Here is a 19,695-nt window from a genome sequence, read left to right as displayed (position 1 = left end):
CCTCCTCTGGTGACAACACCTGATGAACATTTTGTATTAGAAGTAGAAGAAGAGTTAATTTATGTTTTGTAGAAAATGTATATCGCTATCTTGCTTTGACCAAAGTGATCTGAATGCACCTGACAACATACATAATTTCGACTTATCAACTTGTAAATACGAACTTCCCAGGAGGACTTGAACACACCAAAATTGCCAACACAGTGCTAAATAATTAATACAGGCAAAAACAATCCGCACAACCTGTTTCCCAGAGGGCTGTCTGGGACAGGGGGACAATGTGTGCCCTGTATTATAGTACAATAGTCCTCATACATCTCTGTCTCATTTAATAATGCCAGACAGAACTCAGCTCTACATCGGTTAGACAAATGTGCTCAATTATATAACGTGAAATAGAAAAGACTGACTGCGACTTAAAAGCGGAAAGTCTGAGGAAACCGTCTCTCTTCACTGTGACACCTACACTTTGTGATGAAAGAAGAGTAAAATGATATACTGACATGATATATTTCTGCACTTTATCAAAGCCAGGGATGTATCTTTGATGTTAGGGAAGTAAAAAAAAAGGGCAACAGGAAAGACACTTGATTGCTTTCAAACATCCCCTCAGAATGTCAGCCGCCTTCTCATAGCCGCAGGTCATTCAGAGATTAATAAAAGAGTTAATTGGAAATATCTACAGCGCATGTATCATTTTCACTACTGGAAGAGAGGTGAGTCTCTCTGGACCTTGAATGGGTTTAGCTGACCTGAGATGGGGATAGATATAGTGTGGGACCAGCAGCCTGAAATATGAGAGCCATATTGTTCGCTAAGTGCTTCCGGATTTAGCGCTGGTCTGGTATTAGGCCGGGATGCTGTTATGAAGGGGAAGACAATATGGTACAAAGTTGCAAAACATGCAGCTGGAGTATTCATTTACATGCGGGAGAAAGAGAAGGTTTGGAGTTTGATCCAAGCAAACCCAGCAGCAAACATAAAGGGATCTTTCACCCTTAAATTCTGTCAAACTGTCATCATTTACTCACCTCATTTCATTCCAAAAACTGTATGACATATAACATGAGTTATCTATCCCTTTATAATAATGTATATAATAATGTTTTAATGAAAATGTACAGCCTAAATATTTTATTTTAAGTTACAGTGTTATTTAAGCATTATTTATATATTATTATACTAGTTATACTAGTATAGTACATTTATATTTTCAGTTTCATCTTAATAACAAGTCATTTTGTTATGTATGGAAGCTTGTTTCCGCCACAGAATAAAACATTTTAAAAGATAATTGAAACTTTTTATATCACAATCACAAGTCTAAATCTCGCAATTCTGACTTTATAACACGCAATTGCGAGTTTATATCTCGCAATTCTGATTTCTTTTCTTGGAATTGTGAGATATAACCTATTCTGGTTAAGACTGGAGATAACTCCAATTCTGAGGGGAAAAAAAAGACTTTTTTCAGAAGATTTTTCAAAAAGATTTTTCTCAGAATTGTGAGTTTATATCTCACAATTCTGACTTTATAGCTTGCAACTGCAACTTTATGTCACGCAATTCTGACTTTATAACTTGCAATTGCGACTTTATATCACGCAATTCAATATCACTCAGAATTGCGAGATGTAAACTCGCAATTGAGAGAAAAAAAGTCACAATTACCTTATTTATTTTTTGTGGTGGAAACAAGCTTCCATATATGCTATTTATATTCGCTACTAAAGCTAATTCTAATTAGCTTTAATTTATTTTAATTTCAGTTTTAAGTTGCAAAGACAATTTCACATTTTTGTTCAAGTTTTTTAAATGTAATCTTTTAATCTTTATATTTTATTTAATTTACTGAAAATGATTTGCAATAGTTTCAGTTCTAATTGACCAAAACAGTGATGTGTTAAGCGTCTTATAATGACACTTCACACATTACTGTTATTTTCATTCTTTTTCTTCTGGGAAAAAAACCCCAAAATACTGATGACTCACCCTGCACTACTCAGATTTTCATCCAATCAGATGCTCTCTACAACAGCTATGTTTACATGCACCCAAATAATCAGTTTAAAACAAGAATGATGCCTCAATATTTGCTAAAAAGTCTCTTCTGACATATACAGAGTAGGTCAGCTTTCTTTTTAGACAGGCCTAATGCCCTAATGTCCCTAATGCTACATACAACAGACTAGCAACTAGCAAGTATCAAAGTTCATGGCTGTGACAAACAATGCAACTGGCTATTTTTTTAAGAGAGGATGCCTCCAATATGTCTTATAATATATATATATATATATATATATATATATATATATATATAAACTTAATTTCAATACAAAATGCACCAACACAGGAACGAAAACTATGCTACTCAGGCAATTTCATGCCGTCTTTAACCCAAGACCTAAAGCTAATGCTGTTATATGCACGTAATGACAGTGACCTAGATTGCTCATATGTTAAAAAGAGAGAGAAATAGTCTCAATGTGAGAGTGCAAGTGAAAGAGACAGGGAGATAAAGAGGCCTTATCAACAGATAAAAGTCTCTTGATTGACACACAGTAGGCAGCACCATTACTCTAATGCAGCAACATCGCTGAATATTGAAGCATTCCTGCTGGATCTACGCACAGATTGCTTTGTGACGCAAAGCAAGGTGTCTTCATTAAGCAAACCAATCTAAATCCATTCATGCTAATGTATGCCACGTCCAAGAGCACAATCCACACGTAATGACCATTAAACAAACACTCGCTGCACCGCTGGTGAAAAATTGACATTCTTTTCATATTCAGATCGGCCATTGAAAGACCCTTCCGAATTCAAACTCACCAGAACTTCTTCGGCCTCCTGATTCGAAAGGGAGAGCAAGGCATTGTGGATCTGTCAGGCTAATTGAGATCGGTCTTCCTTACTGAAGGTCTCAGGCAGTCACTTGCAAAGGGCCTATAGATGGGATTTCTGGATCACAGAACAGTCAGATCCTGTCTTGCTCTGACAAGCTAATGAGTCTTCTTCCTTTAAGTGTCTTCTTCCTCCCAGACTCATCCATAGACTCAAAATATGTATCATTTGCATATCTTTTTGATGAATTACTACCTATATTAAGAGTTAGAATAAAAAAAAGATATCACCTAATGATACATTTTCTATACTTGGGAGTTCTCTGCCTTACTTAAGTTCATAGATTAGCTGATGATAGAGAACGTTTTGCATCCTGTTCGCACAAGCTCCAAAAAGTTAATAAACAAACCGCAGCTCCATCAACAGGCTGACTGTCAAATCCCATCACAAAGCCACTGATGCGTGACGTTAAACGCTGTGATCGCCATCAAAGGTCAAGTCTGAAGATCTATCCTCAAGTTGTCCTCAACTGCTCTGTGCCTTCAGGAGAAAAAGGTGAGGAAGGATGGACGCGTTAGGTCTCTCGTCCTGCAAGCTGTTTGATAGAGAGGCGTAAACTGATGCAGGCCGGTCCTGAGGTTACACGTGGAGGGACGGATGCCATCGGAGCCGGGAATCTGGTTTATCCGATGGGTTTGTTAGGACTGACCTTCAGGCTGCTGTCCATCTGCATCTGGCATCCTGAGCAGACCTTTACACACGGCCTGCCAGCACACACTCTCACTCACACAGACAGGGGCGTGAGAGTGCCGCATGTGTGCCTCAGCGACTCTGTCCTGCCAACACTGCAGAGCTGTCTGCTGTCGCTGTGGCAACAAGACTGCAGCATGTCCTCTGCGCTCCGGACCTTTCTCGTCCCAAAACCACTGCATGCATCAAAAACACTTCATCTGTCTGTCCTCCCTCTGTACAGCTTTGTGACATTCCCTGAGCAGAGTCAATCAACCCTACATGTCTTGACATTTAAGATACAGAGTAGAAACCAACAGTACACAGGTTAGAATTTTAGAACTGACTTTTATCTCATCAGTTGGAATTAGATTCTATCTACTGTATCTACAGTATCTGTCTATACGTCTGTATCAGTTTGTCTGTCTGTCAAGCAATCTATTATCTATCCTTCTTTCTGTCTATCTTATCTTATCTTCTCTCCATCTCTCAATCAATCAATCTGTCCATCTATACGTCTGTCTGCTGTCCGTCCGTCTGTCCATCTGTCCACCCATCCATCAATCTATCCATCTGTTTATGTATACATCTATCTGCCTATAGTATCCATCTATCCATCCATCCATCCATCTATCTATCTCTCTGTCTATCTGTTTGTCTATCCATCTATTTATCATCTATCTGTCTGTCTGTCTATCTGTCCGTCCGTCCATCCATCCATCCATCCATCCATCCATCCATCAATCCATCTGTTTATGTATACATCTATCTGCCTATAGTATCCATCTATCCATCCATCCATCCATCCATCCATCTATATATCTCTCTGTCTATCTGTTTGTCTATCCATTTATTTATCATCTATCTGTCTGTCTGTCTATCTGTCCGTCCATCCATCCATCAATCTATCCATCTGTTTATATATACATCTATCTGCCTATAGTATCCATCTATCCGTCCATCCATCCATTCATTCATCTATCTCTCTGTCTATCTGTTTGTCTATCCATCTATTTATCATCTATCTGTCTGTCTATCAGTCTGTCTATCAGTCTGTCTATCCGCCCGTCCATCCATCCATCCATCCATCCATCCATCCATCCATCCATCAGGTCTACAAACGTTCAAACTTTTTGAATTTCTTTGAAAAATGTTAAGAACTATAAGAATCCCTTTGAATGATAATTTGTAAAGCAATTCTGTATCATGTTTCACTAAATTAAATTAATTCAAACTCAGGAATTGAATTAAATTTTAAAATGCTTTTTCTAAATTCAATTCTGAATGGTGCACAACCCTGCAACAGTAACCAGAGGGGTTATTTAAACAGACAGCTTTAAATTGGCAATAAAATACATATGAAATCTAAATGGTATTATGAAGGAAGAAGCAGCTACAGCAGTAAAAGGGCTTTGGATGGTTTCCTTCCAAGTCACTTACAGCAGACAGAAATTGTCTGTCCTCTGTAACTGTTTCCAGGCTGATACCCCTGAGCAAAACAGCATAAAAGCTTGTGGTTTCTGGAACGGCTGAACAGGCTATGGCTACGTTAAATGAAAAAGACAGTACTTACCACAAACTTCTGGCTCTGGAAAATGTCTTGTCAACTCTGAAAGGACAAAAGACAATTTTAGTTAAAAACTCAATTTCGTGCACCTGTGCTCTCAACATAGTACAGCTGGTGGTCTGAATACCAACTACTGTCCTGGCATCACAAATGTTTTTTGTTGGATTTAGTTGAAATACAGGGTGGGAATATAACAGGGCGGTACGGGAATATAATATAACAGGGAATATAACAATATAAGGGAATATAACAATCATAATTTTTCCATAGAAATCAAAAAGTTTGTTTACCATTGCCAAATGGCATATTCATCACCTATGATGTATTTATACTGTATCCGAAAACTGGTCATATGATTTCAATATGCCAGCCATCATAAGGGGGTGACCATTCCCATGTAGAATAAAACAGCATTCATTGTTGTTGTAGTTTTTTTAATTAAATAGGCCTACATTTTTAGTGATTTGTTTCAAAGTGGACCCATTTCACCACAGTCAACATTTGAAAGCAATCAAGTACCATCAAAAATGACATGAAAAACAGTCAGCAGTGACTAAAACAGATGTTAATATTTTAATAAATTACTTTTTTGCCTTATACTACATGAAAAATCTGCCAAAGCACATTGTGTGGGGAAAATGTTGACTCAGACATGACCCTGGCCACCAGCAGATGGTGTTGTGATGCAACACTCGCTTGCCAACTGAATTACCCTGTAAATCTGCACTTCTTACATGCATTAAAGCAACATTTTTTTAAAACACATTACATTAAAACCGCTTAACTGTACGACACATGGAAAGCAAACTGAAAACAGCAATATACTAACCCTAGTGAAAAATAAATATAATAAAATATATTTTAAATATTTTTATTTTATGCTAAGTAAATACATTTACATATGTATGTACTTAATATAAATACCCTGCAATTGTACTTTTGGTACACTAAATTGGTATACTTAGAGTCTGCTAAATTGGACTAAACTAAACTAATTTTGCACTTTAGTTATCCGGAAATAGTGCTCAGGTCAACTAAAGATATACTTGTGTATATTTGACTGTGCTGAAGTGAAACAAATATACTTAAGGTACACTTTAAATATCTTGCATTTAAAGACTGATATTATACAGTGATCCTACTATCCTTACTAATAGTGATATTAAAACACACTAGGTGTGCAATAAAGAAGCACTCCAAGTAAAGTTTAATTATAATATTTAAATCAGTAAGTCTAAAGCAATATATGTCAGTAAATATGTTAATTGATTTGTACTTAGTATGAAATAAACGTATTTTAAATACAATTTGGTGTAGGTTTTTTCACAAATGTGTGTGTGTGTGTGTGTGTGTGTGTGTGTGTGTATATATATATTTGTTTCCAGACATCTCAGTTGTTCATGTGTTTCCCCTGCTGATATTTAGATATTCTCATCTCCAGTGTGTTTTTCTTTAAGTGTACATCCACCCGTTCAGTCAGACAGGCGGTACAGTCCCCAGCTTTATGGCAATCCATCTTTCCAAGAACCTCTCTGTCATGGATTAGGCTGCATACTATCAGGATTCATTCTGTACCAGCTAACATCTGAGGTATTCCTGACCCGGAGCCAGAAATAGATGCAGGGTTGTTGCTCTTAGACACAAAAGCACTAACATAATGTAAATGGACTGAAAGCATCACTGCTGTGTGTGTGTATTTTGTTGACAGCATGGACTTTGAATTTGCTATCAAATTTACACAAGAGGACAATCTATGTCACATATGTTGATTGTCCTCTGACAGCCTCTCTTTTCAAATAAGACAGCTGATGTTAAATGCTGACCCCTTTAGCGGCACTCAGAGTCAAGTACACCAAACACATTTCCACAGAGGTACAGTGCTAAAATACAAAACTACATTTCCTGCTTATTTATAGTATATCCTCACCTCAAGTCCATACACAGCTATTGACAAAGCGGAGGCATTGTGTGGTTTCAAAAGGGGAGGTCATTGTTTCCGTTTTTATTTCACAGGCAATACACTCTCTCTGTTAATGTGTCTTTGAACACTGTAAATAATGCATTGGCATTGAAAATACTAACATTTTGCCTTGATAATGCTAGAAATTATAATATGCCACAAATCTTTTTTTCTTTTTTCTATTTATAACGAATATAATAGTCAGTCACAAGATCGTAGTTCTCATGATGCAAGGCGGCTTAAACAGTACAGCCTTTTGCTAAGAAGAAAGAGCCTCACACCAACAGCGTCACAACTCTATTTCATTTACAGCTTCACTCTGACTCTGACTTTTTTTGTTTCATATTTTTTTGTGTACTACAAAGGGAGACAAAAGATGGCTTCCTTAATCATTTGAAAAGTCTGATAAAAGATCCATCACTCAGTTAAAGAGAGATTTTGTTTCACAGTTTTATTATCGGAACAAAAATGAACCCTGATAACAGTTCAGTAGGTTCATTAACCCTCAGCCAAACTGAAACACATCAGGCTGTCTAAATTTTTCCATTGAATGTAGGTGACCCAACAGTGAAGACCTTGGCTCAAGGCTCTGTTGCCTTCAGGCACCAAGCCTAAAGTATGCGCCTTTGGTTCACACTTCACTAAAACTAGTTAAAAGATTATTACTCTCATGACGTTCCAACCTTGTATGGGTCTAAAATGGAAAATTTGCAGAATTGATGATTTTCATGGTGCTATATATAAAAACAATTTTTTTTTAGGATTCTTATACAGTAAATATACATTTAAAGTTCAAAAGAAAAGCATTTATTGGAAATAGACATTTTTTACAACATTATAAATGTCTTTACTGCCAGTTTCAATTTAATATGTCCTCACTGAATAAAAAGTATTCATTTCGACCCCAAAGTTTTGGATGTTAGAGTAACTCTCAAATCAAATTTGGCAGCATGCATCAGGTTTGACATGAGTGATGATTGGTCATGAAACAAAGAACCAAATACATTCAAATAGACGTAATGACTCACAAATGACCATATTTATTCAAATTGTATTTTTATGTTATCATTTTTTCATTTTTTATTTAAAAAATTTATTTTTATGTTTTCATTTTTGGGTACAATACTATAAGGTATAAGTTCTTTCAAGTGTACACAAATATTCTCGACCAGGTTTTGAGCAACACTTTTTTATTTTTAAATCCTGTTATTTTTACAAAAAAATAAAAAAATACAGTAAAAATGTAAACATATTTACAGAACAACCTGTACATTTTACAGTATAAAACTGTAATTTACAAATAGGAAAATTCCTATTTAAACCGGTAAATCCAAAAACACACACTGCTACTAAAATCAATTTTGTACCTTTAACATATACTGACAACCACCATAATAATGCAGGTGGTAAATGAAGAAGTCACATGAAGAATCATAAAGAAGTTAATCACAAGTAGCCTTTCCACAAGCTGAATTATACTAGAAGGTGCAGTCATTCACGCAAACACAAAACACTATCATAGTAACACACCTGACATTTAAATAATGCAATAACATTCATTAAACAACAGAAGATGTGATAAAATATTAAGAAACATAATTATTTAAATGAAATACTTTTAAATGTGAAGTGTCACACACAGGATTCTGGGAATATCAGTTTACAGTTTTTCCACAGCAAATTTGATTAGCCTTTTTTACTTGTACATTTAACAGTATTTTACTGTAAAAACAATTACATGAAATGGTCAGATAGATCTTTTACAGTTTTTCTTGTATTTAGTACAGGAATTTACTGCTAACCTATTAACTTTTTTTTTTCTATAGCGTTTTTACAATATTTTAAAATTACACTCATTTTGTTACAGTGAACTAACAAACTCAACAGCTTTTTTTTTTTTTTTTTTTTTTTTTTTGCTGGTAGGTTTTTATTTTATGCTTTTATCCATTTATAAGACCGGTCCACAAACATCAAACAAATCCACATAATCAGTCTGACAAAAGGAGACAGACTTCCTGTGTGTAGATTACAAAGCATAATTACTGTCAGTCCTGACGTTTGTGCTGCAGGGACGCTCACAGTCACTCCAGTTTAATTAGCTTCGCCTCATATCCGCAAATAAACAGTAAAAGCCCCAGTAGCTCAAACACATAAACGGCACATCACTCAATAGACCACGAGAGATTCAAACTATTGAAGCCCGCAGGGAACACTGGTGCCATCAACCTGTGTGTAAATTATGTGACAGATCTAGACACTTTATTGTTTGCTATATTCATGGGATTTACAATGTTTATGAACTTGCCAAATGTTCACAAATCAGTGATGACAATAAAAAGATGAGGATATATCAGAACTCCCATCGTGCAGCCCAGAGGAGAATCATAAAACTTGATATTTTTCATCACTGGACTCATGTTAACCTGTTACAAAGAATCCCCATAAAGGGGAAATTGAGTCTGGGTGTGGTAAAACTATGAAGCAAAGCCTTCGATTGAGCCAAAAGAGCCGCAGAGGATTACAGTTCAACAGTGTACGTGATAAATTTGAGTCATTAGCAGGCTAAAATTTACAGGCGTATTAACGCACACTAAGCCAAATAATTGCCTGAGTATATGAATGATCTTTTGACACTGAAATTCTTTCACAAATATTGTAAATGAAACATCTGCGACTATAAATTAATTGAAAAAGTGACTCAACAGTTCACACTGAACTTAATCTTATCAACGTCAGGAAGGTTTCTTCCTCCTGAATGTTGCGCTGCGTGAATAAATTAATGCTGCAGGTTAATTGGATGGATTGCTTTTTAATTACAAGCACATCATGAACAACATAGATAATACATAATCATACTGGACTTATTAGAATGTGGAAGTCTCTGCGTTCCTTTCTACTGCGGAACAAGAGAAAAGATGTATAATTCATCACTGGGATTCGGAGCATAAACTTGAGGGTTTTCTGAACCTTATGGAGAGCCGGGGGCCTTTCTGTCAGAATAATCTTATGAATTAATTTAATAATGTACTATTGCTGCCCTCAAACCTCTGCAGGCGCACACAATATGAAACGAGAAGGTTGTGTTAGCTTAAATTTATAACGCTGCAATAAAAGTTTCTGAGTGACTGAGGGGTGCAGTATGAGATACAAAGGAGACTGTCAATATTTGAGACCGTAAAGGATATTTTAGTGGAGCTACACAGGATAAAATGACTTACTGAATCTGATATTAAAGCTGACTTGGCTCTAACACAAGCTCGTTGACCATCACGTCTTATCGTATGATCCCTGTGGTACAGCAACATAGTGCAGGCGCATCATAAATCATGTCTCGAACACTTCAGGGCTACTGGAGCACAACGAACCTGCTGGATGTCATTTATAATTTAGAAATCACAATTCGCAAGCCTCATCCAATTATGGTTCGGGTCATCTCTAAAGGAATGAGAAAATAAAAACAAATGGAAACAAAATAAATTATTAAAACAAATAAAGTGTGCGTTAAAGTTTATGTAAATTTTATGTACTTTATGAATGGATGGATGGATGGAATGGATGGAAAATAAATTTCTGTCATGACAACTCTCGGAGTGTTTGGCATGGTAATGGATATAATGTTGATATGTTTTGTCTTGGTGGAATAGATCTGCTTTGCTGCTGCTGTTGGTTATTGCTGATGCCGCAGAGTAAGTACAGGACTTGCTACTGTCAGTACATACACAACACTGCTGTGAGCAAGTAAGACCTGCTGCTGCTCTACAATATAGCATACATGAATTACCTGTAGCAGATACAGGTGGAGCTGGGGAAGGTGGAGGGTTTCTGAAAGCGCGCTGCAACTGCTACAGCAAATGCTGACCAAGTATTTGAAGATTGAGCAGCAAGCTCATTGGCTACTGATACAGACCCATTTCAAATCTTCCTTTTATGTCTAAAATACTAGAAAAAGTTGTGTCTGCCCAACTAGGCTCTTTCTTACAAGAAAATTACATCTATGAAAAGTTTCAGTCTGGTTTCAGGCCGCACCATAGCACTGAAACTGCGCTCGTTAAAATCACAAATGATTTACTCTTAGCTTCTGACCAAGGCTGTATCTCAATACTAGTTTTACTTGATCTTAGTGCTGCGTTCGATACTATAGATCACACAATACTCTTAGATCGACTACAAAATTATACTGGTGTTCAAGGACAAGCATTAAGCTGGTTCAGATCATACCTATCTGACCGATACCATTTTGTCTATTTAAATGGAGAAAAATCGATCATAACTCCAGTAAACTATGGAGTGCCGCAAGGATCTGTGTTAGGCCCTCTATTATTCTCAATATATATGCTGCCACTTGGAAATATTATAAGGAAACATGGAATTAGTTTCCATTGTTATGCTGATGACACTCAAATATATATTTCATCACGGCCGGATGAGAATGCTAAATTATCCAAATTGACAGAGTGTGTTAAAGATATAAAAGATTGGATGATGCGCAATTTTCTTTTATTAAATCCAGACAAGACAGAGGTAATACTTATCGGTTCAAAAAAACGCCCACAAAACCTCTCACAATACAATTTTAACATAGTAGGATGTCCTGTTACTTTATCCTCTACAGTAAAAGACCTGGGTGTTATACTTGACTGCAACCTGTCTTTTGAAAATCATATTTCATATGTTACAAAAACAGCCTTTTTCCACCTTAGAAACATTGCTAAGCTACGTAATATGCTATCAGTTTCTGATGCAGAAAAGTTAGTTCATGCGTTCATGACCTCGAGACTAGATTACTGTAATGCTTTATTAGCTGGTTGTCCTGCATCCTCAATAAACAAGCTACAGTTAGTCCAAAATGCCGCCGCTAGAGTTCTTACTAGATCAAGAAAATTTGACCATATAACACCAATTTTATCATCACTACATTGGTTACCTATAAAGTCCCGTATTAATTACAAGGTATTGCTACTGACTTAAAAAGCCCTAAACGGCTTAGCTCCAGTTTATTTAACGGATCTTCTATCGCCCTATAATCCATCGCGCTCTTTAAGATCACTAAATTCGAGGCTTTTGGTCATACCTAGGATATCCAGATCAACCAAAGGAGGGAGAGCATTTTCACATTTAGCTCCAAAACTCTGGAATAGCCTTCCTGATACTGTTCATTGCTCAGACTCGCTCTCCCAGTTTAAAACTAAATTAAAGACGCATCTCTTCAGCCAGGCATTTATATAATATTTTTAATCTTACAGTTAAATCCGGTCTCTAGTTCATAAACGCCAGAGGAGAACTGGCCCCCGACTGAGCCTGGGTTCTCCCAAGTTTTTTTTTTCTCCATTAGGTCACCTGATGGAGTTTTTCGGTTCCTTGCCACTGTTGCCTTTGGCTTGCTCAGTTGGGGATATTTAATTTAATTAATCAATCAACAATACTATTGATCAGCATTACCAAACGTGGACGTTTTACACTAGAAACAAACACTGATGTACTATTTTATTTAATACTGTGAAGCTGCTTTGATACAATCTGTATTGTGAAAAGCGCTATATAAATAAAGTTGACTTGACTTGACTTGACTTGACTTGATACAGCAGGAACCAATCAGCTGTGCCCTATAGAGAATGACGTGATTGCAAACAGATTGAGTTAAGGACCTATCAGCCTGCGCCAATAAATCTAAATGGAAAAAGCAGAAACACTTGAATGCTATGAATGAATCACACTCTGATGGTATTAATTTAATAACAGTATAATTTAATAATTGATTTTTTTTTTTTACTGAAATGTTAATTTGGTCCTACCCCCTTGAGTAAATCAGTGTTATTTTCTGTTATTGAAAACGTCAGAATTTACAGCATCATTACATCAGTGTCACATGATCCTTCAGAAATAATTATGATATGCTGATTTGGACCTCAAGAAACATTTTTTATTATTATTATTAATGTTAAAAACAGTTGTGCTGCTTAATACTTTTGAAATTGGGATACAAACAATTTCATTAATCTTTGATGAATAGAAAGTTAAAAACAGCACTTATTTGAAACAGAACAGTAAAAATGCCACCTTTGATCAATTTAATGCATACCTGTTTTCTTCCTCTCGAATGCTGCGCTTCGTGAATAAACGAATGATATGCAGGTTAATTGGATGGATTGCTTTTTAATTGTAAGCACATCATGAACAACATAGATAATACACAATCATACTGGACTTTTCAATAATGTGGAAGTCTAAAAAATGTCATACTGACCCTTAACTTCTGAAGGGTAGAGTCAGAGGTTGCGTTAACCGAAAATTTTCCGTCATTTTTCTGATTAAGCGATTACATGAGACATGATACGGATTTCAATAAGTTGTACTGTATCTTTCAAAATATCCCGAGATATTTATGCTTGTCTATTTTGTGCTGTAATGCAGTAAAGAGGAAGAGATGATCGGTTCATGTGGGCTTTGCACTGCCACACTTTGGCCACATTAAATGCATTTGTCCTAAATGCAAGTGCGTGAATGTGAACGAAAACATAAGCTATTAAATGTCTCATTTTCATATAATTGAAATATGAAAATTAAAAATTACGTGTAGCCCAATAATAGATTATGACCGAAATTTTTACAACCCTGTCTGTCAAAATGACGGACAATGCGAAAGTCTAACGCGACCTCTGGGTGGAGTATAACGCTCTCAATATAGTAAACATAAGACATTCTTGAGATATTATATCAGAAAAAAAATGATGTTTCTTCTTTTCAAACTCCACATTCTGATTTGTTTTAAGAAATGATGCAAGTGTCTTGTGGGGAAACAGTTTGTCAGTGTTGACAGACACTATATAATGTCCCAGAATGTGAGTGTTTAAGGAGGAAGGAGTTACACCTGCTGTCTAGGGAACAGGATCAAGCTGACTGAGAGAACGGCCCTCTAGTCAATGCCAATACATTGTGCACCATAACAAGAACGTTACATAAACGCCCATCAATTTTTCATAACTCTGGAACACAGAGGAAAGATACCCCAGCAAAAAAGACCAAGAGCTTTGAGTGTCAGTGCTCTTGTTAAATAATGAATGATTTACGTAATATGAAAATCAAAGCAGGACTCGATATCCAGTTTAAGCTCAGATGTCAACATACAACATCTGAAAGTAGCCATTGAAAGACAGTAAAGAGTAACAGTACAGTGGATGCACTGTACTGAGATGCTGAAGACACACGCATCGGTACCAGCCGCGAGTCTACAATGTGACAGCCAGATTAATGCATACGGGTGGCTTAACACATGCAGACTGTCTCGCAGTTCTTCAGGTTTCAGCAAAGTGTGTCGCCTAGCAGTGATGTCCGCATTTGTGTGTTACACAACAGCACAGGTGCAGAGACTCATCAAGACAGCAGCAGCACCTGTCATGTGACACAGAGGGTTGGAATGCATCAAACGTGTGACAGTCAGAGCCAGGACATTTGAAAATTTCACCTAGGGTCTTAGGGGTGAAATCACTAAATAAATGTAAATTACGCTCAGTACTGATTGAGGGTATGTTTCCTTCGCATTTTAGACAACAGACAACAACGTCAAAAAGATCCCTGTTCACATGGATCTGCGAAAACTACAAAAAATACAGTATTACGCATGCCGGGTCAGTAGTATCCGATGTCACTTTGTAAAGAAAAACTGCGCGCCTATAGATTGAACACATAATACCCATGACGTCACGTTTTCACAAATTCCCGTTGTTAAGTTTACATGGAGACAATAATGGCATTGGTTTAAAATACTTTGAAACTCGTTTTCAAAAGTTCGCATTTTCGTGTAAATGAACGACCAAAACTCATAAAAAATGTATCTGTTTTTAGTAGGGCTGTCAAACGATTAATCGCGATTAATCGCATCCAAAATAAAAGTTTGTGTTTACATAATATATGTGTGTGTATGGAGTATAATTATTTTCTATATATAAATACACACACATGCATATATATTTAAGAAAAATGTGTTATTTATATATAAAATATTTATATATTATATAAATTATATATAATATAAATATATATACACAGTATATACATGCAAATATTTCTTAAATATATACATGCATGTGTGTGTATTTATATATAGAAAATAATTATACACCGTACACACACATATATTATGTAAAAACAAACTTTTATTTTGGATGCGATTAATCGCGATTAATCGTTTGACAGCCCTAGTTTTTAGTTGAAAACCGTGTAATGTAAACTTCCCCTAAGAAAGCAGCATTATATTTATAATTATTTTATATATTTAAATAAAATACAATTATTTTCACATTATGGCAGATAACCAATAAACGGCTGATATACCGTTCAAAAGTTTAGGGTTGGTAAGATTTTTTTATGTCTTTGAAAGAATTCTCTTATGCTCACCAAGGCTTGATTTACATGATCAAAAACACAGTAAAACAGTAATATTGTGAAATATTCAAATATAAAATAACCATTTTCTATTTGAATATATTTTAAAATGTAATTTATTTCTGTAATGCAAAGCGGAATTTTCTGCAGCCATCACTACAAGTTTTCAGTGTCACATGAATTTAATGCGTCCTTGCGAAATATAATTCTTAATTTAAGTAAAAAAAGAAAAATAATTATTGACCGTTTAAACAGTAGTTTAAATTCAAATAAAAAATCAACCATTTTAAATGATACATTTGAATTTAGACATCACAAAATTAACATACAGTATGAAAAATCGATATTCATTTGAGATTTGAGATAAGATTATATTTACCAGTGTTATTAAATGATTAGCATTTTTAAAGATGAACTTTAACTGAGAGTAAGATGACGGCAAAGATTATCTAAGTGTAAAAATAAAGGTAATTAGCATATGCAATTAATATCGAATAAATTAAAAACATCCATATTATAGATTGTACCAAATTCACAAAAAAAAAAAACAGCAACAACACACACACAATGGAAGTTTGTGTATATTGTTCATCGACCAATTCTAGTACTAATTCATCAAATGATGACAATATGATGGTAAATTCACTTTAGAAAATTGGGCACTAAAGCAAGACAGTGTATGGTAAAAAAAACAATGCTATTAACAGGTGCAATTCATTCTTAATAACTTCCCCTGCTGAAAATGAGTTATGTGTCATTACAGCCATCTATGTGATGTACAGGAAGCGTCTAACAGCTGCCCTTCAGAACTAATCAACGGTCTTTGTCTCCTCAAATAAAACTAAAATTAATCCAGCCATCTTCAGTCACGTCTTCGATACAGCCGCTGAATGTGAACGTGACTGTAAATTCAGATGAAGATCAGACGAAGGACAGAGGGGTTAGTGTTGGTTTAGCGACCTTCCTGAGAGAGGTGGATGAGTGGCCACAGACCATTGAGAGGAGCACACGTGGTCTTTGTAATGCAAAACAAAAACCTCATGAAAACGGTTCAGCTGCCTCTTCAAAATGCCATTAGAAAAACTAATGCTGACAAGCACCTTTAATCTTTGTCATTTAACTAAAATCTGCATTATATTTGTGGTATGGAAAACAATGTACAAACCAACATGGCAGAATCAAAGGAAAATGGCATGAATAAAGGGCCATTTTTCTACTCAAGTCGTTCGTCTTTCCTAGCCACTTCTTTTCGGTTCGCTTCCTGCCCCATTCTTTGCCCCGCACTGGAACACTGAAATTGGGCATAAAGAATCTGCTGACCTCCAAGAACCAGTGATCGGCACCACTGGTTGCAAAACAAGTAGCTTTTCCAGATGGCTGTTTCTAAACAAGGTCCACTTCGAGTCTTTTTTCAGAGCTCTAGAGTCAAGTCCTATGACTCAACCCAGGTGCCAAATTGAAGGAGAGAGAAACACGAAAACAAAAAGCATTTCATGATCTGGAACAAAGTCTGAGTCTACTGTTTATTTCATTAGACTCCATTAAGAGTCAATGAGGCCAGAGAGATGGGCTAGCATAGCATCACCAGACTTAATTTAGAAAATGATTCCATCTCTCATTCTGAGGTCACCTAAGGGGACCCTCCACATGCAGATCCGCATCCTGAACCTGCATAATATATCCTCATTCTAACAAAGGCTAGTGGAATCAGTTCTGTAACTCTTTATGTCTTGTGAGGAAGCTACATCACATAACACATCACATCACATGAGTTATTCAGCGTTTGTCTAGGTTCTATAAAGAGGTGCATGTGGCCATGTAAACACCAATCACCTGCAAGAAAATCTGTTAACTTGATATCTACCCCCATTGCAATTTTCAATGATGTCTTTTAGATTTCGCAATCTTCAGAACCAAGAAAATGTCAAAACACAGCCAAAGACAATTTACTGAGCGAAATGAGAAAAAGGATCAATACGGATAATTCCCGTCCATCAACAAAGTAAGAGAAGCAAACACTTAAATGTACAAGCTGCCCTTTAAAGTGCTGTATACACCACCAGTTGAACTTTTGGTTACACTTTAAGCTGTCATTGTTACAGTGTAATTATATATTTAAGTACTGAGTAATATTAAGCAACTACATACTTACTATAGGGTTAGGGTAGGATTAGGATTTGGTTGAGGGTTAGTTGCATAATTATGCATAATTTACTGTTATTATGGTAAGTACAAGTAACATATGTAACAAGGACACTGTAAAATAAAGTGTTACCAAACTTTTTTATTATTGTTTTAAAATGCATACAATAAAAAGTTAATATTATTTTGTTGCAATTAATTTATTTTAAATGTCTATTTAATTTTCAATGCGAAAAGAGATTAACTTATTATTTTACATTTGACATTGAATGATATTTTATAAATACATTTTATTACTCTTACATGAATTAAAGTGTTATATATATATATATAAAGATTTGTGTTTTGTAAAGAAATTCATGTGCAGGCACAAATTATAATGGTCTCCAAAACAATTTTCAAGCATTTAAGCATACACCTTTATAGATCAACCGACCATGACAAATAAATTCAGTCAAATGTGTCTAAACCTTTGACTGGAAATGCATGCATCTATTTAAGGACAGTCCTGGTGGGACAGGTCTGATCAGATCAGCTATGCAGGCACAGATAACACTTGTCCTTGACAACACAGAGCTGAAATACGGCAGCCTTGCACCTGTTGAGCAGACAGGATCCTTTAACAGGCAGAGGAATCTCACTGGAGTCTGTGGGTATTCAGTCGAACAGAAACTCAGGTTTGAATTCCTCACTACTGAATCAACAGATCACTTAATGAGGGCTTAATCGAATTCTCAAGGCCGGATTGATAGGGCAAACAGCTTGTGATTACGTTAACCTCCCTGGTTGCTTCGCAGACACAAGGTTTCTGCATGGATGCATGTCTGCTTCAGTCAACCGCAGTGTCTAATTCAATCCAAACTCAATTACACTCTCCGTTATAATGGCCTTTAATAACATGGTTTACTTGCAGGAGAGCAGTTCACCAGAGCCGACGTAATGCATTGCACACTAGAGCAGTCCTGTCATTCAAATATATACCAGTGATGAAATCAAGTCTGCTTGTTGCGATTACACTGTGCTACTGCTTTTACAATGTATTAGCATTCAAACATGCCGTTATCATATCTTCCTACTGAGACTGTAACGTCATTGGCTGATATCCTGACAGATTCTTTATAATCACCCTTCACATCACAGAGTAAGAAGAGAAAAGTGAATGTGAAATGTTTTGGTAAACAGCGTTTGCTCTTACCCGCCGTACGCTCCAAAAGTGAAACTCCTCTTTCTCTGCGGCATCTTGGCTAATGGATACAGCTGAGTGCAAAACAGAGAGACAGAACTCTACAGAGACACCAGCACTGCCTCTGTCTCCCTGGACTGACTGAGTAGTGACTGTGAGTGTGTTTTCGTGTGTAACTGTACACATGCAGCACGCTGTCCTTCCTTTCCACTCCCCTGGCTCCCTCTCTCTCACGCCTCCTTTGCAAATAAGGGACTGAGAGGCTGGCTCTGTCCACTTTTAGTCGCCCCGGTAACCGGTCCCCACTTCTCATTCATATCTTCCTTTACTGCTATTGTAAACAGGCAGAAATGGAGCAGCAACTAATGTCTTCATAATGTCATGATTGATAGATCATTATATACTGTAATATGTAACTACATTTTAGACATGAATTAGGTAAACAGCTTAAAAATGCATATTTATATCTTATATTTATATAAAATATATGATGATGATGAGATCATATCTCTGTGTGGAGCAGGCCGGCTGATGTTAGACTCCTTGTGCATACAAAAATCTCACTGGATTATTGCAATTAATGGCAAAAGGAATGTTTGGAAAGGCAAACTGATATTTCCTTCTTACACACAGCAAAATATATAAATAACTGGCTTAAAACCATTTTTAGAGCAATTTTCCACCAGACAAAATTGCGATTGTTAACTCATGATTTCTGTTCTGTCTGTGCGCACCAAACTTGTACTTCTATCTACTCCTCAACCAGACCACCTAGAGACTTCGGGTTTTCGGCATTATGTTAAGGAAGGTCTAATCTCGGGAACGCACAAAAAAAATCCAGGAAAAGATTTACTATCTCTTACGCCGTCTTCACACTGGCAGTTGAAA

At 36.2% G+C, this 19,695-nt stretch overlaps 1 protein-coding gene across 7 annotated transcripts in view; it reads right to left on the bottom strand.

Moving 5' to 3' along the window:
• rap1gapa (RAP1 GTPase activating protein a) overlaps positions 1-18,893 on the bottom strand; it is a 74,082-nt gene extending 55,189 nt beyond the window's left edge. For all 7 annotated transcript variants that reach the window (XM_079848703.1, XM_079848696.1, XM_079848697.1 and 4 more), the window contains exons 1-2: positions 18,820-18,893; positions 5,147-5,182 (exon numbers count right to left, since the gene is read on the bottom strand). In XM_079848703.1, coding sequence (XP_079704829.1) covers positions 5,147-5,182; positions 18,820-18,863 — 80 coding nt within the window. In that variant the 5' untranslated portion in view covers positions 18,864-18,893. The remainder of the gene's footprint in view (positions 1-5,146; positions 5,183-18,819) is intronic.
• Positions 18,894-19,695: the final 802 nt, after the last annotated feature.

Source organism: Squalius cephalus, assembly GCF_949319135.1.
Source record: "Squalius cephalus genome assembly, chromosome: 18".
In the NCBI taxonomy this organism is placed as follows: domain Eukaryota; kingdom Metazoa; phylum Chordata; class Actinopteri; order Cypriniformes; family Leuciscidae; genus Squalius; species Squalius cephalus.
Note: the sequence above shows the minus strand (reverse complement) of the source record. Positions and strands in the feature narration are given on the sequence as shown.